Source organism: Trifolium pratense, linkage group LG3 (assembly GCF_020283565.1).
Source record: "Trifolium pratense cultivar HEN17-A07 linkage group LG3, ARS_RC_1.1, whole genome shotgun sequence".
NCBI lineage: Eukaryota > Viridiplantae > Streptophyta > Magnoliopsida > Fabales > Fabaceae > Trifolium > Trifolium pratense.
This window is the reverse complement of record NC_060061.1, coordinates 23,544,165-23,572,095: the sequence shown is the minus strand read 5'-3', so window position 1 is coordinate 23,572,095 and position 27,931 is coordinate 23,544,165. Positions and strand designations below refer to the sequence as shown.

The window sequence follows — 27,931 nt, the reverse complement described above, 5'->3', positions numbered from 1 at the left end:
TCATTACTCATTCCATTATGTGTCAACTCATATATGAAACTATGAAGGACAAACTCAAAATCAAATTCAAATTCAAATTAACCATCATATCTTATATTTATCCAAAAATTGATCAATCAATAATCATAACAAAATTAATTAAAAGAGGAAAAAAAAAGATAGGAAACATGAAAAATTAGAATTTAGATGAAAATTAACTAGGCAAAAAAAAATAGCCAATAATGTTCAGCTATACTGATACTATATCTTATGCATCAACAACTAATTATTTATACAAATTATATAAGAAATAAGAAAGAAAAAAACCTTTTTTTTCAAAATTAATTGAATTTTTTCATTCTCTCACTCAATACTCTGTTCCAACACTAGCTATTTTTTTTCTTCTCTTTTTCATTTCATTTCTAAACCTTTGTAATCCCAAACACCAGCTTTCAAACCTAAGAAATCATAAGCAGGAGTAGTAGAAGCATTTCCAGTGCTAGAATTTCCAACAATTTCATCACAGCTACAATCTTTACTGTTCTGTAAACCCAAACTACAAACAAAACAGAGGTTTCTGCTGTTTTTGAATTGTTCATCTTGTTCTTGTTGTCTTGGTGGACTAATTGTTAACTCAAGATTCAAATCAGGACATCTTTCTAACACTGAACCTTTAATCATCATCTCTTGATTATGATTATAATGATGATGATGATGATGATATTGTTCTTGTTTAATAGATGAAGCAAATGATATTGTTGTTGTTGGTACTGTTACTGCAGGAATAGTAGTAGTAGTAGTTGTTGCAGATGCAGCTACTACTGCTATAGTAACAGATTCTTGATTCTGATTATGATTCTGAAGATTAAGTGATTGAGATTGAGATTGAGAATGAGAATGAGAAGAATGAGGAGGTTCATTTAGAGGTCTATGAGTTGCAGGGTCAATTCCTCTGTTAAGAAGTTTTCTTCTGATATGAGTGTTCCAATAATTCTTAATCTCATTATCAGTTCTACCTGGTAATCTTCCAGCAATCAAAGACCATCTAAAGAAAAAGGTTAAATTTAGTTAAAAGGGTGATTAAGAATGTTAATAAAGATTAATTTTTTGAAACTTACTTGTTACCAAGAAGACTATGAAGTTTGATGATGAGTTCATCTTCTTCTTCAGTAAAGTTACCACGTTTAAGGTCTGGTCGGAGATAATTAATCCAACGGAGACGACAACTTTTACCGCAACGGAGTAAACCAGCAGCTTTAGGAAGAGATCTCCAACAACCTTCACCATGAGCTCTAATATAAGATATTAGTCTATCATCTTCTTCTTTTGTCCATGCTCCTTTGTTTGTATGAGCTTTTTCACAACAAGGTGATCTTCCCATATTATTATTGTTCTTGTGTTTCAATTTTGAGAAAGTTTGTTCTCTTGCTTAAAGAACAAAGCCAGTCCTAAGAAGGAGTTGGGGTTATGATTTTATAGGGACTTTGACCTCAAAGGGAGAAGGGGACAGAGAGAGAAACAAGACATAAAATTGCTTCTAGATGTGAGTTGGTGAGACAGGTTAAAGAGAGTGGCTGTTGTTGGCTATATATATCTATATCTATCTATAATATTAGGTCTATATATACTTTATATATAGAAAATGTTAATCATGTTGGTCGGTAAGAGACATCGCATTTTATATGTAGGAGTCAGTGTTCGAACTTCGGATTGTAATTTATCCATCTTATAGGTGAAACTTTTGGTCACTAGTCTACCTGATACAAAAAATGTTAATCATGTCATCCGGCTAAAGTGGCTAATAAGCTCCTACTATAACGAATCACTGGGAGAATCCGATTTTGATTTCTGATGAGAATAATTTTTTGTCAGACTTTACTTACCTTGCAGTCGAACTTTGAATTACCGGGACTCATTTCCTCTGAGAACCATAGCGTTAATACCAACAAAAAAAATGTTACTCGTGTGTCATTAACGTATATGTTAAAATGACAAATATAAACATATTGTTATATTGGACATAATAATTGGAGTTTGAATCTCGACTTTTATTTGTATGAAAATTTATAATAACTTTGTTATCTCGTCTATCTATAAAAAAATATTATTTTAATATGTGTGTGTCTTTTAGACGCATGTTAACATGACTCATTAATCGTATATTTATATACTAGTTTCTTTGCATCAATGATATAACGGGTTAAAAAGACATTAACTATGGGTTACCTTCAGGTTGGTATAAAGTAGAATATATTAAAGTATGGGCAAGGTAAAGACAAGATGTGATCACTTGCCTCTTTTAAGAAAAAAGAGAAACACAATTCATATCTTATACGCTTTATTAATCTCTAATAAAAAAACTCTAACTTGTCTATTTAACCTTTGAACTTAAAAAAAATAATTCAATTCAGTCACCAGTTTTTTTCTCTTCAATAATTGATTAATTAATAAAATGTCTAGTTGGTGTTATGTGATGAGTAAGGCACCTCCGTAATTAAAGAAATTGTTGTTTTCATTTACAGAACAACAGATCTATGAAATAAAATTAAAGTTGGATTGAGATCTAACTACCTCAATTTCACTAATAAATTTGATTGATTCTTATTATCATCTTAGAAAGTTATAATTAACCTCTCATCTTTCTAACACTTTATTTTTATTTTATAAAAAATAATGTTAAAGATGCATATAGGGGTATTTGCAAGCGGGGTTTGGTCGATTTAGCCAAACTCATTACCCTATCCGATTACAGGTAATTGGGTTAGGTTGAGTTGGATGTAAAATCTATATATTTTATATCAAACTCGAACCAACCCAATTCAGTGGTGAGTGAGTTGGATTGGGTCAACGGATCAAAATATTTTTAAATTCTAAATATTTTCTAAAAAAATATATAGTAAAATGACGTTTCTCTTTTTATTAGAATTTTAAAATTTAGACTAAATTTTGCTATTTAAAATTTAGACACTTGAAATTTGAACAGGTTGGGTTCGCAAAATAATGGGTCTACAATTATAAACTCGTTATCCGAATTAAATCACTTCGGACTTGAACAGATTGGTTCGGATTGGACTCACATTTAAACAGACTCGAATAAAATATAGATTGAATTGGATTTGGATCACCGGGTTGAACGGATCACCCGTAACGAAGAACACCCTATATACATCATACATATTAACATACAAGAAGGGTGTCATGCTAATTAATCACAAGTGTTAATTAATTATTTTTTATTTTTATCAGTCACATGAGAATCACACCAAACGTAGCAAATATATACAAAATTTAATTATAGATAATTAACCAATAAAAAACATAAGAGCTTCATGTGGGTTTAGTTAATTTCCCTTAAAAAGTTAGCCAATTTCGGTAAGTTAGTTGTAATAGGCAATTCTCTGAAAGAAATGTCTTAGTAGTTGGGTATTCATGTGTGGAAATATAGAGATGGTAATGGTAGTTGTGGTTCTTTATTCTATTGGTGCATTATCATTCATGAGAGAGAGGGTAGATCAAATAGATAGGTTTCTAGAAATGTTTGAGGTTGGTTTCAAAGGACATTAAGATGGTGAAATAAGTGAATGGGAGAATAGGAAATGCCAAATGAGTGTGGTTGTAGTTGTGGTTGTACATGGGCTTTGGTTCACCTTCCACTTTTCAATTTTTTCTTTTTCCTAAACCTTATGATGCAAGTTTAGAAAAAGTATAGTAAGAAAAAAGGTTGGAATTGGGGGGCCTCATTCATTTCTCACCTTTTTATTGTCATCTTCTTCTCCTACTACTATTTCATACTATAAAAATCAAGTTGGATGGTAAGAATTAATTGAATTAGATTTCTAGGGTAATAATTTTTACGCATTCATACAGTCAATATATTGATGACTGTCAGATTGAGATCAGACGATCTAAATTTTTAACACAAATCTTTAACTTAAAATAAAATACAATTCGAGCTTAATATTTAGGTTGATTAATCGCAATCCAACTGTCATTGATCTGCATGAATGCATGTTAATCGTAACCGAACAGAAATTCAATTTCAAATTATTATTCATAGGTACAAGTAGCTTTCAAGGAAGGAAGAGCATGAAAGTTGGAAAAGATTCAGTCCACATGGACATGGGTAATATTTTTTGGAAGTATTTCACTACTTTTTCACCTTTTTTTGACTGTACTTTCAATTCAAAAGTCCAAATTCCCCCCCTCAGACCTCAGTAGTATGTTGAACATTGACATGTTTTATAGGACCACACCCAAGTAACTAATCTTTCTATCTATATGTGTATATATTAATATGCCCGTAAATTTTATTCAAACACACTCAAGTTTTAACCGCATTCATTTTGACAGAGTAGTTTGGTGTTAATGTGCAAAAGAAAATGTGTTGTGTTGTGTTGTGTATGTGTTGATTTTAATGAGAATGAACAACTCAACTAAGATGATGAGCATATAATTGCAATATTTAAAGGAAATGTTTATTTTATTCGGTGAGGCAACAGCACTACCTAACTCTGTTGGATAGGTACCAAAAAGATGCAATGTGCGTATGATACTAAAGTTACCAAATAATAAATGTATGGATGAAACGCGTAACTACTCACATCAAATTAAATTTAGAGCATCACCCTTGGTCGCTATCGGTTGGGTGTAATTATTACTAAGAGATCACCCTATAATGGCCTTCTTAGCTAACCCAAAAAAGAGGAGCAACCTAAGGCCTTAACTCCTTAATTAGTCTTCTATACCAAATACTACAACAATGCTCACATGCAAAATAAATTATTAAAAATAATAATAATAATAGAATGGAAGAAAGAAAGAAACTGTAGCGTACGGTTTGCATTTGCATGATTGTTTTTTTGTAAGGTGAAAGCCAGCACAGCAACACGAGTATGTCATGTGCTTAGGTATTTGTGGGAGGTTGTCCTAAAGTCCTAACTTCTGAGAAGGCTTACCTACCTCTTGGGCTGTCTTCCACATGTGTCTTACTGAACTTGTTATGCTTTTTCTGATATGTTCTATATTCTATATGGTGGTGGATAACATTTTAAAAAAAAAGGCAATTATTCAAGATTCAAGAATAACCTTGTTCATATATTATAATAATAAATGAGAATATTTTTTGTTGTTTTAATTATGTAACATTATTGGCAGACACCACCACCCTGCAGATTCCATTCTACCTCTCTACCTCAACGTCTGTCTTACGTTGTAATTTAGCAGAGTCTTCTTCCCTTTATTCCTTTTGTTACCGTTTTTCATGTGTTTCGTATTTAAATACAACAGATTGTCCTTCAAACCGGGGATTATAATGGATGGGATATAGTATAATGACAGGAAGACCATCTGGATGGAACTTATGAAAAAAGCATTCAAAGGACATAAGGAGTCATCTAAATATGAATTTGTAATTGTCATAATAATCACTTTGTGCTTCGCTATATTCAACGCTTGCATGAATGCGTTAATGTTAAAAATATCAGTTCTCCTACTATTTGCATTTGCATGCATTATATATGAACCACAAGCAGTGTAGAATTACTATTAAAGATCCAATATTGAATATTTCCATGTTAAACATGGGTCAGAGTGTCTCTGGGAGTATGAGCTAGTAGATTATATTGGAATTATAAGCAAGGTACAGAGCGAAGGCAATGGCGTTACAGGATTATTGATCATCGGGACCACATGCAGTGATTCTTCTTGATTTCAATCCCTTGTTTTCAAATTCTGATTTACTAGCAAATAACATACACTAACACAACAAATTAACTACTCTCCTTTTCTGATCTTCAAGAGAAAACGAATACTTATACGGGACACTGAAATTTGTATGTGCATAGTAATACTCCCTCCGGTCCTTTTTATAAGGAACAATTTGAAAAAATCACACAGACCAATGAATCACATTTAACATAATTATTTTCATTTAATACTCTTATAAATTTAAATTTATTTCATATATACCCTTATTTAATTACTCTTTATTCAACTAATTTACTTATTTTTAAATTCTCTCTCATAATAAATAAGGGCATAAGTGAAATTGAACATTTAAAACATTTGAAAATTAGTCAAAGTTTCTTATAAAAATGACCAAATTTTTTGCCCTAAGTGTTCCTTATAAAAAGGACCGGAGGGAGTAGTAATGTAGCTGCTCTTAAATGGAATATTCAGTTGTATTTAGTGTCTATTCATATACCCAACAGCTGGAGAATGTAGCATTATTCTTATTGGTGTACTAAGAAAACAAAGACCGAAACTTCAAAAATGAACTCAATACTGCTTATTAAGGGCCTACAGAAATGTGACATCCAACAAGGCTGATCAAATCAAAGTCTACTTCTTTCTTTTGCTATTCTCGTACAAGTAACCGAGGATCACCACTGCAGCGGCAACTACAGCTCCAGCAGCACTTTGTAGCAGTACGGTCGCATCCTTAGGACCTGTGGCCTTTGAACTTGGCACAAAGCCAAGCTCTGAAAGTTTCTTATGTGATTCAGCATAATCTCGAAAAAATGCATCCTCGTCCTGCCAGAGGAAGTTTAAAGGGGGAAAAACATGAAACAGCAAACAGATTAATTTTTAATGATGGATCAACAGCAGTCAGTACTTTGATGCAAATAAAAACCAATATTGATTTTCTTCAATGGATTTGGAGTAAAACAGAAACTTGACATGAATGTCTTGGGTAGGTTAGTCCTATATATAAATGCTCTAATAAGTACGTTGTTTAGTTTAAATTTAGATCTTCAACCTCAATAGTTTATAACAGAAGGAAAACAAGACCAACGTGTGGTCAGTAGTTGGCCGAGTAGAAATAGCTAATATCTATCACATATCAAGTAAAAAGCTGTTGGTTTGGCCACCCAATTAGCAGCACATGGGGAAATCTTATGAAACGTGGAGATAGTCGCAGATGGCATTAGTAAACTCCAAAGCACGATGCTTACGGGGAAGATGGACCTAGTAATCAACTTATTTAATGCAACAAGTTCCAATCAATAGATTGATCCAATAAACAAATGCAGCAAGCCTACAAATGGACTTACGAAATGTTATTGAAAAACCATAATTGGCAGGACACAGCACGAAATCAGTTTTCAGCGGGGATTATCTAAATGTTATTTTAATTAAATCCCAATTACCTTCGCGTACAGCTCAACATAACGACGAAATTCAGGATCATCCAATAAAGCCCTGTCAGTTGGAAGTTTAAGTAGCGCTGCAGAATCTTGTTCCAAAAGTATCCTGATATTAACAATGATATTTAGCGGTAAATAAAAATCAAGCTTTATCCACACACACACACACCAAAAAAAAAAATCAAGCTCGTAATCGTATCAGAATGCAAAACCGAGAGTCTACAAATGTCCTTGTAGTAAGGCAAGAATATTAATAATAATGCATGCACACAACGTAAGTCTTACTGAAAATATGAGTTATCAAACTTCAGAGGGTCCTCTGTCCATGGTCCATCAAACCCTGATCTCTCTGGATGTGCTCTTCCCTTGTAACACAGAAAACAATATAAGAATTTCTGGCTGCAATCAAAGAAAGTAGTAAAAAGATATATACAAAAGGAGAATCACCAGGGTATGTGCTCCAGACAGTGCAACAATATCCTTGTCAGTCAAGCCCATGCGATAAAAGATATCACGTAGATGCGACACACCTACCAATAGCATTGACATGCTTAATTGCTTATATGCTTTCATATAACATTCTTAATCTTATTTCTTAACCTTGTTGATGTGAAGGGAATTCAGAGAAAAGAAAATCCTTTCACGGGCAATGGTAAGATATTTACCAAGCCCAAGTGAAAGTTGTTGTACCACTGCCAAAAATTTAGAACTCACCTTGTTTAGCATCGGGAAGTCGCCCATCTCTGGTACATACTTTTGAATCCTACATGACACGGAAAATTAGAGAATGAGAAATTCAGAATTTCATAACAACTAATATTTTCACGAAAGGTATGGCACAACATACCCTTCTTCCAGGAACAAAGTTGACTGTGGGACCCCCAGTAATCTCAACTGCAACAACACCCGCAAGCTGGAAGCACAAGAGAACAAAATAATTGTTGTTTCAGATTCACGAAATTTATGTGGCAGCTGATTTAGTTCTTCACTAACAAATGCATATCTTATTTTATACAAGCCATGTCCTCCACGTAATAAATAATTGCTCCCCCTCCCTCTATTTCAATATTGTACTTGATTTAATCAGTTTATATGTGAATGTGATATACAATAAACTCCAATCACGGTCTTGATTCTGATAGAAACTTATACAGTAATTAAATGAATATTCGATTTTCAAAAATTAAATTCCTAACATTTACAAATTTTTAAAGTTTCTATATATGAAAATCAAATGGCGTTCGAGGTGCTGCTGTAATTTCATATATTACAAATGCATATTCTCTCAAATCATATAAAGCAAGTAACCAAATAAAGAGTACGAGAAATGGAAGTTTTGTAAAGAGCAAATAAGTTAGTTTTCCCCCTTAAAATGGTTCATCACAGAATAATCACCTTATCCTAATTCAAGGCATAGCATAATCCTTAACAACTTAATCAAAAAACTTGACACCTCGCAAAAAGTATTGCAGCATTAGGCCAAGATAACCGAGCCTGTAAATAATTGAATAGAACAACCAACCTTTTTTGTCTTTGGATAGAAAAAGAGAATTTCTAGAGAATAAAGATAAACAAGTAAAAGAAAATAAAAAAGATAACACATCATCTTCAAAGAGAAGAGTAAAAACAAATAGAAACAATGCAGCGAGCTGATTGACTAAGCAAAGCTAGTCAATCTCTTTGTTTTTGTAGGATTCAATTATTATAGTTAGGAATTGTCATGCATGCATCATGGGAGAAAGGAGCTTGTGTGCAACAGCGCGCTAATGTAAGCTAAGGGCATGCTATGTATGTAACTTCAAGATTCATAAATTTTCCTAATAATGAGATTCAATCATGATCAAGTAGAAAAATAGAAAAAAGAATTGGATAAACTAATACCACCTAAACTGTAGGAAAAACCCTAAGCAAAGCAGTATCACTAAATCTTGACTACCAGAATCACAAACAATATAAATGTATAAAGAGAATAATTTGAGTTGCTAGCAGAAACAAACAGGATCCCCACAATAGAAATAAGATAAAAAAAAATATCTAATCAATCATGTTGCACACTCCAGACAAAATTGAAAGTCATTAAACCCATTCTACAATTTCCAGCAAATGACTTTAGCACAAAGCAATTGGATTCATTGCAGATTTTCATAACAACTGAATGAAGACAAATAATCACCTGATAAAGGTCTGCATATGAAATCTTAGGATGCCTTTCTTTCACTTCCTCTGTGACATCAGAAAACAAAACAATTCTCAGTAAGACAGTGATATTCATGCTACGTTTACAACAACGAAAAACTTAGTAGGAAAGACATATAATTGGAAGCTGAAATTGATTATATTATTTTTTATGCATTTAGATCATCTAAAGTAAATCAAATGTAAAGTGGAAAAATCAAAGGTTGTTATTGTAACTAACTCAGTATTTGTTATTTAATGGTTGATATTACTCGGTTTACACTTTAAAGTGAATTTTCCATTTTAGAGGAGCCGAATCCTCTTTTTATATATAATAATAATGGAGTTGATTCTATTCTAATAAAAGGCAAAATCATGAAACAATATAATCAAGCCTAGGTATCATGTTAATTTAACACTAATACCGAGTCCGAGTATATGCACATAAAAATTGATAGAGCATCTCAAGACTCGAATTATACGCAAAAATAGGCTACATAACACATCTAGCAATATTAAAATGATAGTTGAATGTACTAATTTTAGGAAAAGAATGATTAGAGTGAATAACAGACCACAGAAATCAATAGCTTTCTTCAATCCATTGTTAGCGTCGTGAGAATACTCTTCCTCGTTCCGAATTGAACCATTAGGTCCACCGGTTTTCGTCTTAGCATCATAAGTACCAGCATCGTGCCAACTGAATCAGATTAACAAAATTGTTAAACATGGAATATTTTATAATAAAATTACTATACACTGTTAGATCGAATCGTTGACCGTGTAATTAACGAAATAGAAATCGAGAAAGCGTGAATAGAAATAGTTTGATTGGAGAGGTTACTTACGCTAAGCGAAGCATGATAGGAGCGCAGTTTCTGTTGGCGATGAGTGCTCGGAGATCGCGGCGAGCTTTTTCGATCTCTTTGAGATACTCAGCGTCTACCACCACCGGTAACGCCATTCTGAACGGTGGAATAACGGCTTTTGATTTTGGCGGAGAAAAAGTAAAAAAGCAGTTGCAGCACTGCGTGCGAATGTGTATTGGAAATGGAAATGGATAAGTGAAAGTGGTGGTTGGTGATCCCAATCACATGTTCGTGTGCCTTTGAAATATGCACTCTTCTCTTGCCACGTGGTATTGGTTTATGGGCTCACATATTCAAGACAACGTACACATCTTACACTTGGAGCAAGTAGTATTCCACATTTTATTTTTTTTATTCAAAAAAAAAGTATTCCACATTTTTTTAACATATCTTTTCATTATCACATTCCAAAAATCAATGTAATTGTATAATCAGACAAAACTTTCATTATTTTTTAGGCTACAAAAAATTCATTATATTTTTTTTATTTAATCATCTAATCAAATAACCAACCAAATAAAGTTTGTTTTTTCATGTATTTTTTTATTTAAACATTTAAAGCAATGAAGTATTTATAAATAATTATTAAAAGTATAAATTATTTTAATATACGATTAAAAATCCATATAAGTGGATAGTGCATAAAAGTTTGTATTCTCCCGTATCAAAATGAAATAACTTTTAAGTGATCGGTTTTTGAAACGATGGATAAAAGTGAAGAAGGTACATGCAAAATAGGTTAACACTTCAACACCTCTAGTTAATATATAATCAATGAGAAGTGAAGTGAAAAATGATTGAATTGTATACATTGTCACCAAAATATTGTTTTTATATAGGGAAGACGTTTATATAGACCGAAAGGAAGCATTGAGATAAATCTAACACTGAGAGTATCCGCATAGAACAATTATATCTATTATCCTTAACTTGTGTGAGAGGCATACAAGAATAAAATGAATTAGAAATGTGATGATAATAATATGGTAGAGAAAAGTGAAAATTAGAGTTTAAAAATAAGTGCATGTTTGATATCATGATTCATTTTTGGGTCAGGCTAACATGTGCCCTAAGGACACCTATTAAGGAGCTTAAAATGAAAATTTTGTATGGGAAAAAAAAAAGATTTTGACTTTGTAAAAGTTGAATAAGTTGAATACACAACTTTTAAGATTAATTTTTTATATGAAGTATCTTAAAATGTGTCCTTATGGCACATGTTAGCTTTTTCCTTATTTTTTTATGAAACAAAATTGATTCTAACGTGTGAATTGTAACATGCTTGGATGTCTATAGAATTGAAATGCTAAGCTACGATTTATAACTTTTAAGTACAAATGAATTTATTCAAAATCAAGTTTTGTCGTCGGAAAACCAAACACTCATGCGTGTAGCTTTTTTACAAAATCATGGTAATCCATCGTAATTTTGTAAAGCTTACCACGGTATCAAACTAGCACTAAATATAAACAAGTGGAAGAAGGTATTTCGGGTCACAAAACTATAACATAATATTTGTCCACGGGACTAAAACCCTTAAGGCCGTCTTTGATAAGGGTATATATCGAAATGAAAACATATATATGCTTTTGCTATTTCAAACAAATCTTTTTTTCATCACAGTCACAAGCATTTACATGATTGACGCAAATTAAATCAGGTCTACTCACAAGAAATACATGAAAGGCCTTTCTCACTGTTTTCCTTACATTGCATTGAAGACTAAATTTTAACATATGGTTTTGGGCGGTGGGGTGGAAACAGAAGTGCATGTCTATTGTGAGAATTTTATCCCTGTGCTTCTAAAGTTCTCCACTGCAACTCTATCTGGATGCGACCATTCTTCGAGTCTATGAGATGATACTTCTCATTGATTCTCTTGTTAGAAACAACATCACCAAGATTGATGTTGACATAACCCAGTGATTCCTAATAACAAAAGAAGCAGCAAAGAACAATGAAACTTGAGTAAAAAACAATGAAATTGAATCATATATCAACTAGCATGAAAAGGGAGAAAACAGAAATAAAGTAACATATCGCTAAGGCAAAACCAGGCCAGAAACCAAGAGTTAAAAATAAAGCTTCCAAGTGTGAGCATATAAATTTATTTTTTAAACATAAAAAGTGAATCCAGGTAAGACTTGAGAAAAGGGGATAACACTTGTCCTGTGTACCACAAAACAGCAAAAGATCATTCACATATCTCCCGCAAAATAAAAACAATCTAACAAACTCTGAATAGGTTTTACTTTCTAAAAGGCAGAATCATCTTACCAATTAGGCAATTACTAATAAGTTAATAATGCATCACATCAAACAGAACGGTAGAGTTGTAAGAATTATGTACCTTTTGATGGAGCAGGTTTCGTGATGAAGTGCTGACAACCTCTACATGTAGTTTATCATTGGTGGGAGGCTCCTCTACTGTAAACTGGTACTCTTCTTCCCATCTTGGATCCCTGTTCTTTTTTATGCGCTGTAATAGTAACCAATGTATCATTAGTAGTCCACACAAAAAACAGATTTCAATCTGAAGTAATGCACATTTACGGATTTACCACTATTATTACTCTAATCCATATTTGTCTTTGATATGTCTAATATCGTGTTTCTGTCCTATTATTTTATGTATTAATACATAAAACAATAATCACCCCAAAGCTTTTCCCCACTAGATCAGTTTAACCACAATCATCAAAACTGTTACAATATCATAAATCATGTCATAACAAACCATTTAAATCTAAATCCTACTTAATGACTTGGCGTGCAGTTTTTCCCAGTCAAGCTCTACATGGTATGCTACCAGTCCAATCCATTCTTCTCCACACATGCCTAAATCATCTACCGCAAGATACTACAAAATACTATCTATACCAAAAGAGTGCCACCTTATTCTCTTTAATGCATTCATAATCAATGTATTCCTTGTGCATTCATCCATTCATAATATACTCGTTTCTGCAACACTGAGATTATTTCTAGATAGACCAAACATTTGATTCTGTACAACATTGCAAGTCGTGTAGCTGGTAAAATTTTCCCTCAAGTTTGAGTAACATTTTTCTATCACAAATAAGACACACCTCCATTTTATCCAACCCACTTTATTAAAAGCTTTTAGGGATACTTTGCTGCATAAGGGATTTGTCAAGTTAGAGCCTATACCCATAACCACCCTCTCCTAAGTAGCATATATAAGTGACGGCCTACAGGGGATTAGTTGAGTTTAAAGAATTTCAGAAACTAACAAGGCATATTAAAACCCTGGCTTGTAAAGAGGTGTTTAATTTATTCTAAAAGAAAAGAAATGAAAGGTAGAATAATAGTATTCTTAGGATCTTTACCTTAGTCTTTTTCTCTTCCCCTCTGAAAATAATACGTACATGTGGATTAGTGTGGTACTTCCCTTCAACATCTTGAGCTTCATGGACCATAACTACAAGAAGACCTCCACCAGGTGGAGTGCCTTCAGGAGCTTTAGGTATTGTCTGTGTCTCGTCAAAGCCCTTGCCCATCTCATCTTCCTTGAAGGGTTTATAAGTCAATTCCACAACAATCTGTCCTCGCGATTTCTCATTTTGAGCATCACTGGGATCTAAAGTTTTTAAAAGTTCCAGAGTAAAACGTTTAGGCTCTTCAGGGGAAACTTCTTTTAAATTGATCACGTTCATACCCATCTTGTCGTGCTTCCCAACCTAAGCAAAGACACAAAAACAACACTCAGCCCAGATATTACAAGAAGAAACTATAAGATAAAAATTTCAGCTCAAGAGGTGGTTTACTTGCTCCCAGTCATAAACATTGATCTCTAAAACCTGAGACTCTGGATCTCTGACTGTCAAATTAAATTCTTCATTCCACTCAGGATTTAAGTTCTTGTGCTTTACGGTAGTCTTTTTTGATGGCATCTTGTCGTCAGTAAGCTTTAGTTTAACATAAGGATCAGATGCACCAAGGAGATCTTTCTTCTTTAACTTTGTGGCATGCAGAACTTTTACATGTAAAATTCCAACAGGCCTCCTCAAAGCTCTAAGATTCCCAATAACATCCACAAGAAAAGAAAAAATAAATAAATGAGTTAAAAAGGTGAAGATACCATTATATCATGAATATTAATTTAGAAAAATGATGAAGAAACTTACTTTGCCAGATCTAATATTGGAACTTCCAGGGTTTTGGGCCACAGATACATGTTTGCTACCTGATCTTTGATAAGCTCCTGGAAACACACTTTAAATTAGTATAAGAGCCATAAATCCCCAATAAAACCAATATTAAGGAGATTGACAAAGATATGGATATATGTTCCGAAGGGCAATACTTTGTTTATTATTACCCATAAACACAAATGTACATCCCAGAAGGAAGAAAATGTTATAATACATGTGATAATATTAGCATTAATTTTCTGTTTTCACTTTATTCTGGGATGAGATAATGAAAGATTGAAAATAGCCATAAAAATCTTTCAATCCAACAGATGCATCCAATCAAATGTTATTTTTATAACTAATCCAGCAAATGCGCGAATTTAAGATTCTAACTCTATCTGAGGATAAAACATCCAGCTCAAACTGAAAGAATGGCTTCTACGGACAGTACTTGTCTACTTGACAAGGTACAACTATACCCTCAGTGAACTATTAAGTAACATCTGACAGCCCCCATTCAATCTCAACTCTACATTTCCATTTCTTCATGTTCACATTAATATTATACATGTCAATTAATCAAAATGTATGGGTTCTATTTCTTTGGCAATCAAATTTCTATCTGTCACACACATATAGCAACTCCAGTTTGATGCAAGAAATTAGTCCATCATAATTTTCCCGTTCTTTCTGCAAGCATGATGTTTTGTTCATAAACATTGCATACAAAAAGCAATGGTCTGCGCTGAAAATATCACATCTCAAAATAAGATCCACTTGAGCAAACAATGTTTCATTTTAAGGATGAGAGATTGTCTGTTATGCAGGACAATTACCACACCCGCTTAGAGTGGAAGATGAATGTAAGCAACTCTAGGTCTGAAACATTATGATAGGACGGGGATCAAACAAACAGATCAAAAGTTGCAGGTCATGTACCTGAACAATCCTATAGACACCAGGAATAGACATAAGATCAGCCCCTACAAGCTTTAGCCCAAAGTCAACATGTGGCTGTACGTGAATGCACAACAAAAACATTAAGAAATAGATGGAGAATAAGTAAATATTAGTTATATACTCCCTCCAGTCACTATTATAAGCAAAAAACCACTTTTTAGGTTCATTGAAAAAGTAATGTATCTAGCCTATATTATTGACCAAATACATTACTTTTTCAATGAACCTAAAAAGTGGTTTTTTGCTTATAAATAATGACCGGAGGGAGTAGCATGTATTACACATAAGATAATTACAAGTGCCAAGATTTCCTCAAACATTCAAAATAAAGTCATGTAGCAAATTATAAGAGGGGCGAACGAAAAGGTTACAAGTCCAGCTGCTCCAACATCATCAAAGTTATCATAAAATGAATATAATAACTTCAGATATCATCAGCATAAACATCAACTAAAGTTTTCATACAATCAACAATCATTTACATCAATACATACAAAGCAACCCATCCCAAAAACAAACGGAAGGTATATATTTAGGTTGTCAAACTATTACTTAGGAAGGGAATCAAAAGCTATTTATGTGTAATCCTATTGTTGACAACGGCTCAAAGATTGGTTATTGATAAGAAGTTCAACGAAACAATACTCCTTCAGTCTCCAAAATGATTTTGGAAATCAACTTTTAATTTTTAAACACCAACGACTCTGACGATTTTCTTTAGAGCAATATCCTATGTCACTTGGGTCATGTCAGTCAAATAAGGGACATGATCTCCAGATGCTTAGCTCTCCTTAATTTCTAAAATAGCTTACTCATATCGAAACTACATTCTCATAAATTTAAAGACCTCATGGGAACAAAATAGCATTTCAAATATTAATGCATTAAATTAAGCAGTTTTAATAGGAAGACCATGCATTGTGTATCTGAATATAAAGGAGGTCAGAATAAAATGCCTATCCCATGTCCTCCTTTCCATTAAGAATGGGATTTTCTATCATCCGGTAAGTGGTTTCTATCAACAATAATTCCAACTAGAAAATATTCTTTTGGTGTCAAGATGTGCCCAAAACATTGATACAGCTGACAAGAGACAACTACTATCAATATGCTAAAAACTATTGTACTTATTTTGTCTTATGCTACAAATTCAAGTGGGCAAGCAAAGTCAGCTTTTTCTTTTTTGTGTGTGTACACGCGTGGAGGGCAGTAAAACACTGAACAATCACCAACCTTTTCCATGAGAGAGACAAAGATGTTGGCAAAGCAAGGAAAGCTTGGAACCAACGGCTTCAAAGTAATACGAGGCAAAAGAAAAACTTGCAAATCCACAACCTGAAATGCGACAAACCTTTTAGCATAAAGAAAAAAAATCTACCCATTCCTTACTAACACAAACATAACAAAGTTACCTGAACGGTTGCTTTCAACCCATATGCCTTAACAGCAATGGTGACATTAGGATTTGCAGCCCATTTTATAGAAGGCTCCATAATCAACTCCTTCTCATCCGTCAAATAAACTTTCATGCCTGTGAATATGACAGAAAGTATTAATAATATTCACATAATATCACAAATAAGTTATCAAGACAAAAATGACTTTTGTGTACAGAATAGCAAAGCAGGAATAAGACAATAAGTACAATACAACCCTTTGTAAACAGATATGAAGACATAAAACAGAGTAACCTTTATGGCTTTCAACAATTGTGATAGAAACATGGATCAAGAGATGGGCCTTGAAGCTGAGCCCAAACCAAAGAAAGGAAAGGGAATTAGGAATGATGAGGTGGACAAGTGATGATGTGCATGGGAGTGAGTGCTATAAATGTGGTGTCAGTGAGGGAATATTTTTCATGCTAGAAGTGGTTATTTTGTGGGGTCACTTTGTGACTTAGGGAGCACTTTGTTGCTTTTGGGGCTATTAGCATCTTGCTGATAGTTTGTTACCAGTTTTTATGCTATTTTCTCTTTTGTAATTGCATAGTACCATTAATACAAACTCTATTAATACAAACTCTATTTTTCATGCTAGAAGTGGTTATTTTGTGGGGTCACTTTGTGACTTAGGGAGCACTTTGTTGCTTTTGGGGCTATTAGCATCTTGCTGATAGTTTGTTACCAGTTTTTATGCTATTTTCTCTTTTGTAATTGCATAGTACCATTAATACAAACTCTATTTTCCTATTTCATTACTATATCATTCACTGTTTGATTCCATAATTCATACACAAACCTATCAAGTGGTCCGACCTGCCGGATCTATTCACCGGAACCAGTGATCGTATATGCCACAACAACCAAAAATGGGAGGACGAATTGAATCTTTGGAAACAACATTGAGTGAATTGAAATCAACGATGCAAGTTTTCTCTCAACAGTTGCAACAAAGAGGCTTGATTCTAAGTCAATTGTGCAAACAGCTTGGCCTGAAGGAGCCATCGTATGAAAATGAGAAGTCTATTGGAGATAACTAACACGGTGAGTCGCATCTCTCCGGGAAGAACGTGAAATATGTGGAGAAAGAGATTAAATCTGGATCACCGCAGAATTTGACCAATTTAGAGAAATCATCGGAGCCGTCAAATCAAAAATTGAAGAGCCACAAGGAATCGGTGGCTCGGTCTGATCCAGCAATTGAGAAGATAGAATCGGATGACAGAGAGGTGAGTGTTAAGGTGAATCAAGTGGTGGTGATCGATTCACCGCTATCGCCGGAACCACCAGACGTGGAATTGAGACGCATCATGTTGAGATTAAGTCGTCAGGCTTTGATCAACATGCGAAAGTTAGTTCATGGCGAGAACCGCCGGCTAAACCGCCAGATCGAAGCTTAGCTTTGGATAGGGGTGGATATGCGAGAACGGATGCAGAGAGAAGGAGGATACAAACAAATTTGCTCAGGCCACCGCCGTCACCAGAACCGCCAGACACCGATCGATTGACGACGGCGCTACCACGGCAAACGTCGCTGCACAAGACGTCGTATCTAAACGGAGTATATGAGAATTTGTGTGTCATCGCTGTGGATGGAGAGAAGGATCTGGATGAAATAAGGGTAAACTGGCAGTTGATGATAAAGTAAGGTTAAAATGGACAACTAATGAGTTGGGTATCATTTTAAACTTAATGGGCCAGATAGAACAAATCTCTGCCATCCATTCTGCACAATCACAAATTGTCACATGTGTCTTCATCAGAGCAGCACACATCTACTCTTCTCTCATATGAGTCATCCAAGGCACCTGGTATGTATTCCACTCACACAATGCAATGTGAGTTGTTTATAAGGAGATTTATAAAATGGGCCGTAATAGGAACACTGAAACTGGCTCAATTTAATTGCTCAACGATTCAGAAGAAAATGGTCATAGATGACCCAATACGAGATTTATTTGGTATTGAAGTTCTCACTAATAAAGCTTTTCTGGTGGGTGAAGGATTGTTACCAATAACGTGGAACTCCTTTTGTCAGTGAGTATATGCAACAAGAGAGGTGCGTGGAAGTTTTTAAGTACTTCAAAAAGATACAATGTGCTGATTCACATATGTTGTTAAGTGGAAATGAGACACATGGATATGTTAGGTGGATTTGTGTTATTATAGATGGAACTATCATCATCACAGTTGGTGGTGATCTCATGAATTTGAAGCTGAGAGAAGCATTTTCTGGGCGTGTTTTTTGGTTTATGATGCTTCTCCAGTGCCTGATCGGTATGTACTGTAATTGTGATTCTCTAATTGGTGTGAGAAAATTGTTTGAAGGGTTAAATGTGATAGGAACTATATCATGGAATTCTTTGATTTCCAACTATGTAGGATGTGAGAATGTTTTTATAGTTCTGAAACAAATCTCAGCTCATAAGTTTTTTGAGTTAAGCTCACATACTGATTCAAGGGTACCCTTAAATTGTTGTGGAAAATCTTATGTTCCAGCAACCAATCTGAGAATTGGTTTAGAGACTATCTCTTATTCACTTGAGTTGATAAATAAAGTTATGATAAATTGTATTAAGCAAATTATCAAACTGACAAGTTTGAACAGGCTATTGGGAATTGAAGAGAATGCAGCATTGACTATATGGGAGGATACAAATGAGCTTGATTGTCTCTTAGCTAAAGATGTGGCTGATGACATATTTTTCCCTCTGCTTATAATAGAAACTAACTGCAACATGGCTCCTAATGATGTTTATCGGTGGAGTGAAAAGGAAGAGATAAATCAGGGTGTACTCTGTACTTTATATGCACATTGTCTTTGGTATGTTGTTTGGCCTTCAAAGCACACTGTGGAAGGATTGAATGAGCAATGGGGTGTCAATGTTTGTTTTGAGGAGTTGTTTGATTTAACCATTGTGAAAATTATGTCATTGTCTTCATTACTGGGGATCATACAATGGGATCCAAGGAAGCCCAATATTCCTATGCTAGTTAGTACTCATGAATGTGGCTGGAAAAGTTTTCCATCATTATTCAGTTTGCAGAATTTTGTTTATGATAGAGGGAAGCTTTGTGAAATTCTATTTGATGCTAGAAACCACAGTTTGTGTTCTTTCAAGCTATGATTTGCTTAATTTAGTATATGACAGAGGGAAGATTTGGCTCAAAAGCATTTGGATGGTGGTGCTTATGTTGGTATATGATAGAGGGGAGTTTTGGCACTTAAGCATTTGGGTGCAAATGATGTCCGATCTCAGTAGCTTCAATGGTTTGATTCTTATGTGTTTCTCAAGTGTATTGAAGGGCCTCCTAGCAGCAAGAAGAGTAATAGAAACCTCTCTCAACCTTGAGGACAAGGTTGTTTCTAAGGAGGTGGGAATTGATAGAAACATGGATCAAGAGATGGGCCTTGAAGCTGAGCCCAAACCAAAGAAAGGAAAGGGAATTAGGAATGATGAGGTGGACAAGTGATGATGTGCATGGGAGTGAGTGCTATAAATGTGGTGTCAGTGAGGGAATATTTTTCATGCTAGAAGTGGTTATTTTGTGGGGTCACTTTGTGACTTAGGGAGCACTTTGTTGCTTTTGGGGCTATTAGCATCTTGCTGATAGTTTGTTACCAGTTTTTATGCTATTTTCTCTTTTGTAATTGCATAGTACCATTAATACAAACTCTATTTTCCTATTTCATTACTATATCACTCACTGTTTGATTCCATAATTCATACACAAACCTATCAAATTGTCTCACATGTAACAACTAACACCAAAAAGAGGTTCTTATATGATAATACATTGTATTATCATATGACACGTCAAGTTTCTTCAAATTCTAAACATGAATAGTCTTCAAAATAGTCCGGCCACGTCAAACAAGGTTCAATGATAAATCTTATGTTTCAAACCTCAATATTTAAGAGGATAATTTACAAAAAGTTATATTCATTCACAAGCAAAATTCGCTAACACAGTTTTAAAAACATCGATGAAAATATCACAAGCATCTGTACATACTACAATTAAAAGGTTCTCATCCAACAATCCATTGTATCTAAATCCACAAACCTTGAAAAGTTGGTGGCAGGGACCCAAGAGTGAGTGTTTGAAACTCAACAGCATCAATTTTATATTTTGGAATCTGCTCTTCAATTATGGGTTTAGCAATGTTTTTCGCAGTCTTGCATATTGCCTAAATATGAAAAGAAACAACAAAAACAAAAAAAACACAATCCCACAAAACAGAACAATGAGAAGCAAAAAAATGTCAAATCACATTACTTGAAAAGGATTGTTCAAGAACATAAAAACAACATACCTTTTCAAGATAAGGCCACATAAGTTCTATAAACTTGTTCAGCCAATCAAGCTTAAGAAAAAAAACACGCAAAACAATAGTTCAGCAGCTAAATCCCAAAAACCAAAACCCTAAACCTAAAATTAGCAATGTATGATAGTTTTATAAATTTACCCTATCAAAGTCTGGATTCTTAATCCAGTTTGGAATCTCAGGAAGCATTTTCTGCAAAGTCTCATCATCTTGATCCACCAGTGGCGTAATTTTAGGATCCTGTCCAATCCAAACAATAAAGCTAAAAAATCGGAAACATGAATTGAGAAAATAATAAAACAGTAACACAGTGTTGTGTTGATTAAGAAATCATGAATACCTTAACATCTGTAGGTTGAAAATAGATGAAGAGAAAATAACCAAGAATGAGACCAATTGAAATTCCAACTCCAAAACCGAAAAACCCGAGAATGGTGCTGAAGAAACCCATTTTCAAAGTGAAATCAAAACAGCACTAGAATGAATGAATGAATGAATGAATGGATCTACAGAAGTTCAGATCGGGATTTTTGTTTAGTTGAACATTACTATGAAACTGAAATGGGTGTTGAAAAGATCGAGTGATTTGAATGTGAAGAGATGAAATTTCAACGGAAAATGATTAGAAACTGTTGCTATCCATAAATCTAGGGATTGGTGGGGGCAGACGAAGAATGAAACGGCGGAAATTCAAGAAGGAAGGAATTCAACAGCGACTCATTGACTGACGAAGAAAGCAAGGTAGATTCTATAGTAATAAATAATCATAAAATTAACTTACTCCAAACAAAACAAAAAAAGGTTAAATATGTTTTTAGTACCGAACTCCCTCCTTCCTATTTTAAATGAATTTTTTTTTTACTTTGATTTATCCCAAAATAAATGATTTATGCAATTCTCAAAGTCTTTTTTTCCAATTTTACCATTTATGTGATACCTGTTTATGTGTGACACCAATTTAATTATTACTACTAATAATGAAATGTAAGGGCAGTTTAGTAATTGTACAACTCTCCTATATTTATGCATTTTTCTTAAAGTTTGTGACATGGTCAAATAGGTCATGTAAAATGGGATGGAGGGAGTATTTTGTTTTATCGTCAATAATAGTTCTACTTTTTTTATGGGTAAAAAAAATGAGTTTAATTAGTCATAGAGGAGAGAAGAAGAGAAGGGAGAAAGAATAGAATTAGTCTGATTGACCAAGTGAGTAGTTTACATTAGTCATAGGTTCTATTTATAGGCAAATGTAATGGGCCAATAACATGGGCCAGAACCTATATGGACATCCACTAAATATTCATAACACTCCCCCTTGGATGTCCATCGAGGATATGCCTCATTAAAACCTTACTAGAAAAAAAACCCAGTGGGAAAAAATTCTAGTGAAGGAAAAAGAGTACAATCCTTTTACAATATATTTATTTCTCCCCCTCAACTAGACAAATATTTCTGAGACGACGAAGACCAATCCTTTGTACTAGTTTCTCGAAGATTCTGCTCGGGAGTGACTTTGTAAAGAGGTCTGCGAGATTATCACACGAACGAATTTGTTGTATGCTTACTTCACCATTCTTTTGAAGATCATGAGTGAAAAAGAACTTTGGAGAGATATGTTTTGTTCTGTCTCCTTTAATGTAGCCTTCCTTTAACTGAGCAATGCATGCAGTGTTGTCTTCATAAATGATTGTTGTATTCATTCTTTCGGAAGATAAACCGCAATTCTTTTGTATGTGTTGAATTACGGACCTCAACCATACACATTCTCTACTTGCCTCGTGTAGTGCTAAAAGTTCCGCATGATTTGATGATGTTGCTGTTAAGGTCTGTTTGACAGATCTCCATGAGATGGCTGTATCTCCACTTGTGAACAAGTAACCTGTTTGTGATCTTCCTTTATGAGGATCTGACAAATAACCTGCATCTGCATAACCTATTAATTCTAGTTTGGATACTTTAGGATAAAATAATCCCATATACATTGTACCTTTAAGATAACGAAATATATGTTTGACTCCGTTCCAATGTCTTTTTGTAGGTGAAGAACTATACCTTGATAGTAGATTGACAGAAAATGCTATATCAGGACGTGTATAATTAGCAAGATACATTAGTGCTCCTATCGCACTCAGATATGGTACTTCAGGACCAATTAGTTCTTCATCCTCTTCTTTAGGTCTGAAAGGATCTTTCTCCACGTCCAATGATCTAACAACCATTGGAGTAGATAACGGATGAGATTTGTCCATGTAAAAGCGTTTTAACATTTTTGCTATATAAGCTTCTTGATGCACAAAAATTCCATTTTTCATATGCTCAATTTGTAATCCAAGACAAAATTTTGTCTTTCCCAAGTCTTTCATCTCAAACTCTTTCTTTAAGCAAGTTATGGCTTTTGAAAGCTCTTCAGGAGTTCCAATAATATTTATGTCATCAACGTAAACAGCAATTATAGCAAATTCACTTTCTGATCCTTTTATAAAAATACATGGGCAAATGGAGTCATTTTTATAACCCTCTCTTAGCAAATATTCGCTGAGACGGTTATACCACATGCGTCCAAACTGTTTTAGTCCATAAAGAGATTTATTCAATTTGATGGAGTATTCTTCTCGAGACTTTAAATTATTGGCATTAGGAAAATGAAATCCTTCAGGGAGTTTCATATAAATGTCACTATCAAGTGAGCCATACAAATATGCTGTAACAACATCCATCATGTGCATATTTAGCCCTTTGTGTGCTATAAGGCTAATTAAGTACCTAAAAGTAGTTGCATCAACTACTGGTGAATATGTCTCGTCAAAATCGATACCGGGTCTTTGCGAAAATCCTTGAGCAACTAGTCTCGCTTTATATCTCACAATTTCACCGTTTTCATTTCGTTTTCGCACAAACACCCATTTATATCCAACTGGTTTTACACCTTCGGGTGTGCGGACAACAGGTCCAAAAACTTGTCGTTTGTAAAGTGAGTTTAGTTCTGCATCAATTGCATCTTTCCATTTTGGCCAATTCTCACTTTGTCGACAATCTTTAATAGATTTTGGTTCATGATCCTCATTATTATTTATCATATTTAGCGCTATATTATATGCAAAAACATCATCAACGTTGACATTATTTCGGTTCCATTGTATTCCACTAGTGACATAATTCATTGAGATCTCATTATTTTCATGAATTTCAGGTACCTGATCAATTTCTTCGGGGACTGAAATATCAGTTATGTCTGAAGGCTCTTTTAGAGCTTCTATATCTTCATTCGTGCCATCTATCTTTTTAGCTCCTTTTCTCATTCGAGGATTTCTATCTTTGGAACCGACTGGCCTACCACGCTTCAGGCGCGGTTGAGACTCATTTGCAACAATACATTGTCCGACAGGGACATCCAATTTTATCGGAGCATTAACAGCTGGTATATATGACTTAGTCACACCCTTTGGATCAGTGAATGCATTTGGTAATTGATTTGCTAAACTTTGTAGATGAATTATCTTTTGAACTTCTAGTTCACATTGTTTAGTTCGAGGATCAAAATGAGATAATGATAATTCATTCCAACTGATCTCTTTTTCTAGCTGTTTATTCTCTCCCCCTAATGTTGGGAAATTTGATTCATCAAAATGACAATCAGCAAATCTCGCTGTAAATAAATCTCCTGTTGTTGGCTCAAGGTACTTAATAATAGATGGAGATTCATATCCAACATATATTCCCAACCTTCTATGTGGACCCATCTTAGTGCGTTGAGGAGGGTAAATTGGTACATAGACCGCACATCCAAAAATTCTTAGATGGGAAATATTTGGTTCTTGACCAAAAACCAATTTTAAAGGGGAGGAGCTATTATAACTTGTTGGCCTGATGCGAATTAACGATGCAGCATGTAAAATTGCATGTCCCCAAGCGGAAATTGGAAGTTTGCATCTCATAAGGAGTGGTCTTGCAATTAATTGTATACGTTTGATAAGTGATTCCGCCATTCCATTTTGTGTATGAACATGTGCTACAGGGTGTTCAATGTCAATCCCAATGGATATACAATACTCATTAAATGCTTGAGATGAAAACTCAGCAGCATTATCAAGACGTATTTTCTTGACGGGATAATCAGGGAAGTGAGCTCTTATTCGAATTAGTTGAGCTAACAGTCTCGCAAATGCCTGGTTGCGAGTTGACAACAAACAAACATGTGACCACCTAGTTGACGCGTCAATTAAAACCATAAAATATCTAAATGGTCCACATGGTGGGTGTATTGGTCCACAGATATCACCATGTATACGTTCTAGAAAATTTAGAGGTTCACTATTAATTTTTAATGGTGATGGCCGAATTATCAACTTCCCTTGTGAACAAGAAGCACATGAGTGCTTATTAGATTGAAGAATCTCCTGGCTCTTCAATTGATGACCACATGAGTTTTTAATTATTTTTCACATCATTATAGAACCGGGATGGCCTAGCCGGTCATGCCAAACAACAAATTTATCATGATTTGTAAACTTCTGGTTTACATTATGATTTGTAAACTTCTGGTTTACAATAACATGTGTTTCAATTGTACTAATATAAGTGTAGTACAAACCCGAAGAGAAAGCGGGTAGTTTCTCCAATACACATGTTTTATGCAAATTGCGCTTTGTGATACAAAGGTATTCAACACCTCCTTCATTTCTTGTTTCAATATGGTATCCATTTAGACGAATATCCTTGAAACTTAATAAATTTCTATAAGATTTGGAGGAATATAATGCATTCTCAATATGTAACTTTGTTCCACCATATAACAATATATCTGCTCTTCCGGAGCCTTCAATTATTTTTGAAGTGCCAGATATTGTACTGACATTAGTTTCTCGCTTCACCAAAGAGGAGAAATATTTTTTATCTTTAAAAATTGTGTGGGTAGTTGCACTATCCACAAGACATGTATCATCCTTATTGATGCTAGTGTGAAAGCTCATTCTAAAAAAAATAAATAACAAAAGTATAAAATAAATAACGATAAAAATCAATTGCCTAATACGAATGAAATAACAATAGTAATAAGAATGAAATACCAATGGCAATGTTATATGAAAAAAAAAAACTGGTAGCAAGTTTAAGCATAATAGCTTAATTATTACATATAAAATCCAAAATAAGTAGCCACAACTATATAAAAAAAACTACTTCTTGATATTCCCATCACCAATAAGGTGATCAATTCTTCCATTTGGATCATCAATGAAATCACCATTATCATATTGGTGTGGAGCTACATTCACTTCTGGGAATGGAGCGGCACCGGTGGGACGGGCCTCATGGTTTTTCATTAAGAGTTGATTATTCTGTTCAGCCAAAAGTAGGCAAGAAATCAATTGAGAATATTTTGTAAACCCTTTCTCTCTATACTGCTGCTGCAGGAGCACATTAGAGGCATGGAAAGTAGAAAAAGTTTTCTCTAACATATCAGCATCTGTTATCTTTTCTCCACACAACTCTAGTTGAGTAGTAATTTGAAACATTGCAGAATTATAATCAGTTACAGTTTTGAAATCTTGCAACTGCAAGTGTATCCAATTGTACCTAGCCAAATATTTTTTCCCAGAAATATCTAGAGCCTCAAATTGTAGTTTCGAGAGATTCGACATTCTTGATGCTAATATCAAATTGTAAAATTAAATAAGTCAGATAATTTAATGTGATGATTTTATGGGAAAAGTATATATAATAATAAGTGACAAAAGATTGTATCCGAAAAAGTTTGTTTGGATGAACCTTAAGTTTAGAAAAGTTGGTTTAAAGTACCAAAATATTAGTGAATAGGTTGGTAAAAAATAAAAATTGCACACTTGTTATATTTGGAAACATTGATATATATTTGGAAAAAAAATTGATATTTGGAAAAAAAATTGTACCAAGACAATCCGTAAGGAATATATATATATATATATATATATATGTATATATTTTATTTATTTATTTATTTATTTTTTTTTTAAAAAATAAAACATTGATAGTTATATTTGGAAATAGTATTAAATATGAAGATTTGTCATAATTTAGAATTTTTAACGGAAAAATCAATACGGCCATTGACCTTTGTTTTTAAGGTTATATTACTGCAGGCCGTAAAAACAAACGGTGCAATTCATGCTACATGAATTCTGTGAAATTTACTTAGCAATTGAATTTTATAATTTTATCCATTGAGTTCTTCAGGAACTATATAATAAATTACTATCAATTTACAATCCTTCAAGGATGTAGGGATATTGAATTCATCTAGAATTCATTGAAGAGAAAAAGAAGTTGTTTTATTAGTTCTTCAGGAACTATATAACACATAAAAGTATTTTGATGTGCAATCCATTAGGGATGCATGGTGATAAATGGTGATATTTCGTAAGTTCTTCAGGAACAAAATTAATTTTTTCTAAGTTCTTCGGGAACTAAGATTATGAATTCTTCGAGAATTCATGTATTAACTTTCTAGGTTCTTCAGGAACCAAGATTATAAATTCTTAAACATGTTTATGTTCTTTTGGATGATCGAAGTGTCGATGTTTCACCATACAGGTGTCGGTCACGAAGCATAATGATGCTTCACCAGACTATTGTCGGTCACGAAACTCAAACAATATCAAACATCCAAGATACATATTATAAATAAATAAATAATTGATCAACATTTTATGTAATATTAATGATCAAAGTGTTATGCTTCACCATACAAATGTCGGATATCACGAAGCGTAAACAATATTGAATCAATTAAATACATAAAGAAATGATGCTTATTTATTTATTTAATTTTTAATTATTATTATTTGATCTTTATAAGTATACAAGGTTCAAACGATTGATAATCATATAATATTAAAAAAAA

The 27,931-nt window shown here is 33.8% G+C and overlaps 3 protein-coding genes across 3 annotated transcripts; all 3 read right to left on the bottom strand.

Annotated features, from left to right (window-relative positions):
* Positions 1-212: 212 nt before the first annotated feature.
* LOC123913075 (myb-related protein 308-like) lies at positions 213-1,582 on the bottom strand. Its single transcript, XM_045963675.1, has 2 exons — positions 1,098-1,582; positions 213-1,024 (listed from the first exon to the last, which is right to left on the bottom strand). Exons 1-2 carry the CDS (start codon positions 1,358-1,360, stop codon positions 391-393), a joined length of 897 nt encoding a protein of 298 aa, XP_045819631.1. The 5' UTR covers positions 1,361-1,582; the 3' UTR covers positions 213-390.
* Positions 1,583-6,139: 4,557 nt separating this feature from the next.
* Positions 6,140-10,454, bottom strand: LOC123913074 (L-ascorbate peroxidase 3). The gene is made up of 9 exons (XM_045963674.1): positions 10,148-10,454; positions 9,875-9,999; positions 9,298-9,347; positions 7,972-8,037; positions 7,839-7,887; positions 7,572-7,654; positions 7,410-7,489; positions 7,128-7,230; positions 6,140-6,510 (listed from the first exon to the last, which is right to left on the bottom strand). Exons 1-9 carry the CDS (start codon positions 10,261-10,263, stop codon positions 6,319-6,321), a joined length of 864 nt encoding a protein of 287 aa, XP_045819630.1. The 5' UTR covers positions 10,264-10,454; the 3' UTR covers positions 6,140-6,318.
* A 1,274-nt stretch (positions 10,455-11,728) lies between these two features.
* LOC123913073 (synaptotagmin-1-like) lies at positions 11,729-21,833 on the bottom strand. The gene is made up of 12 exons (XM_045963673.1): positions 21,395-21,833; positions 21,196-21,294; positions 21,043-21,093; positions 20,793-20,916; positions 16,698-16,816; positions 16,519-16,620; positions 15,265-15,339; positions 14,317-14,393; positions 13,957-14,203; positions 13,519-13,869; positions 12,519-12,647; positions 11,729-12,097 (listed from the first exon to the last, which is right to left on the bottom strand). Exons 1-12 carry the CDS (start codon positions 21,503-21,505, stop codon positions 11,957-11,959), a joined length of 1,626 nt encoding a protein of 541 aa, XP_045819629.1. The 5' UTR covers positions 21,506-21,833; the 3' UTR covers positions 11,729-11,956.
* Between the last annotated feature and the right edge of the window lie 6,098 nt (positions 21,834-27,931).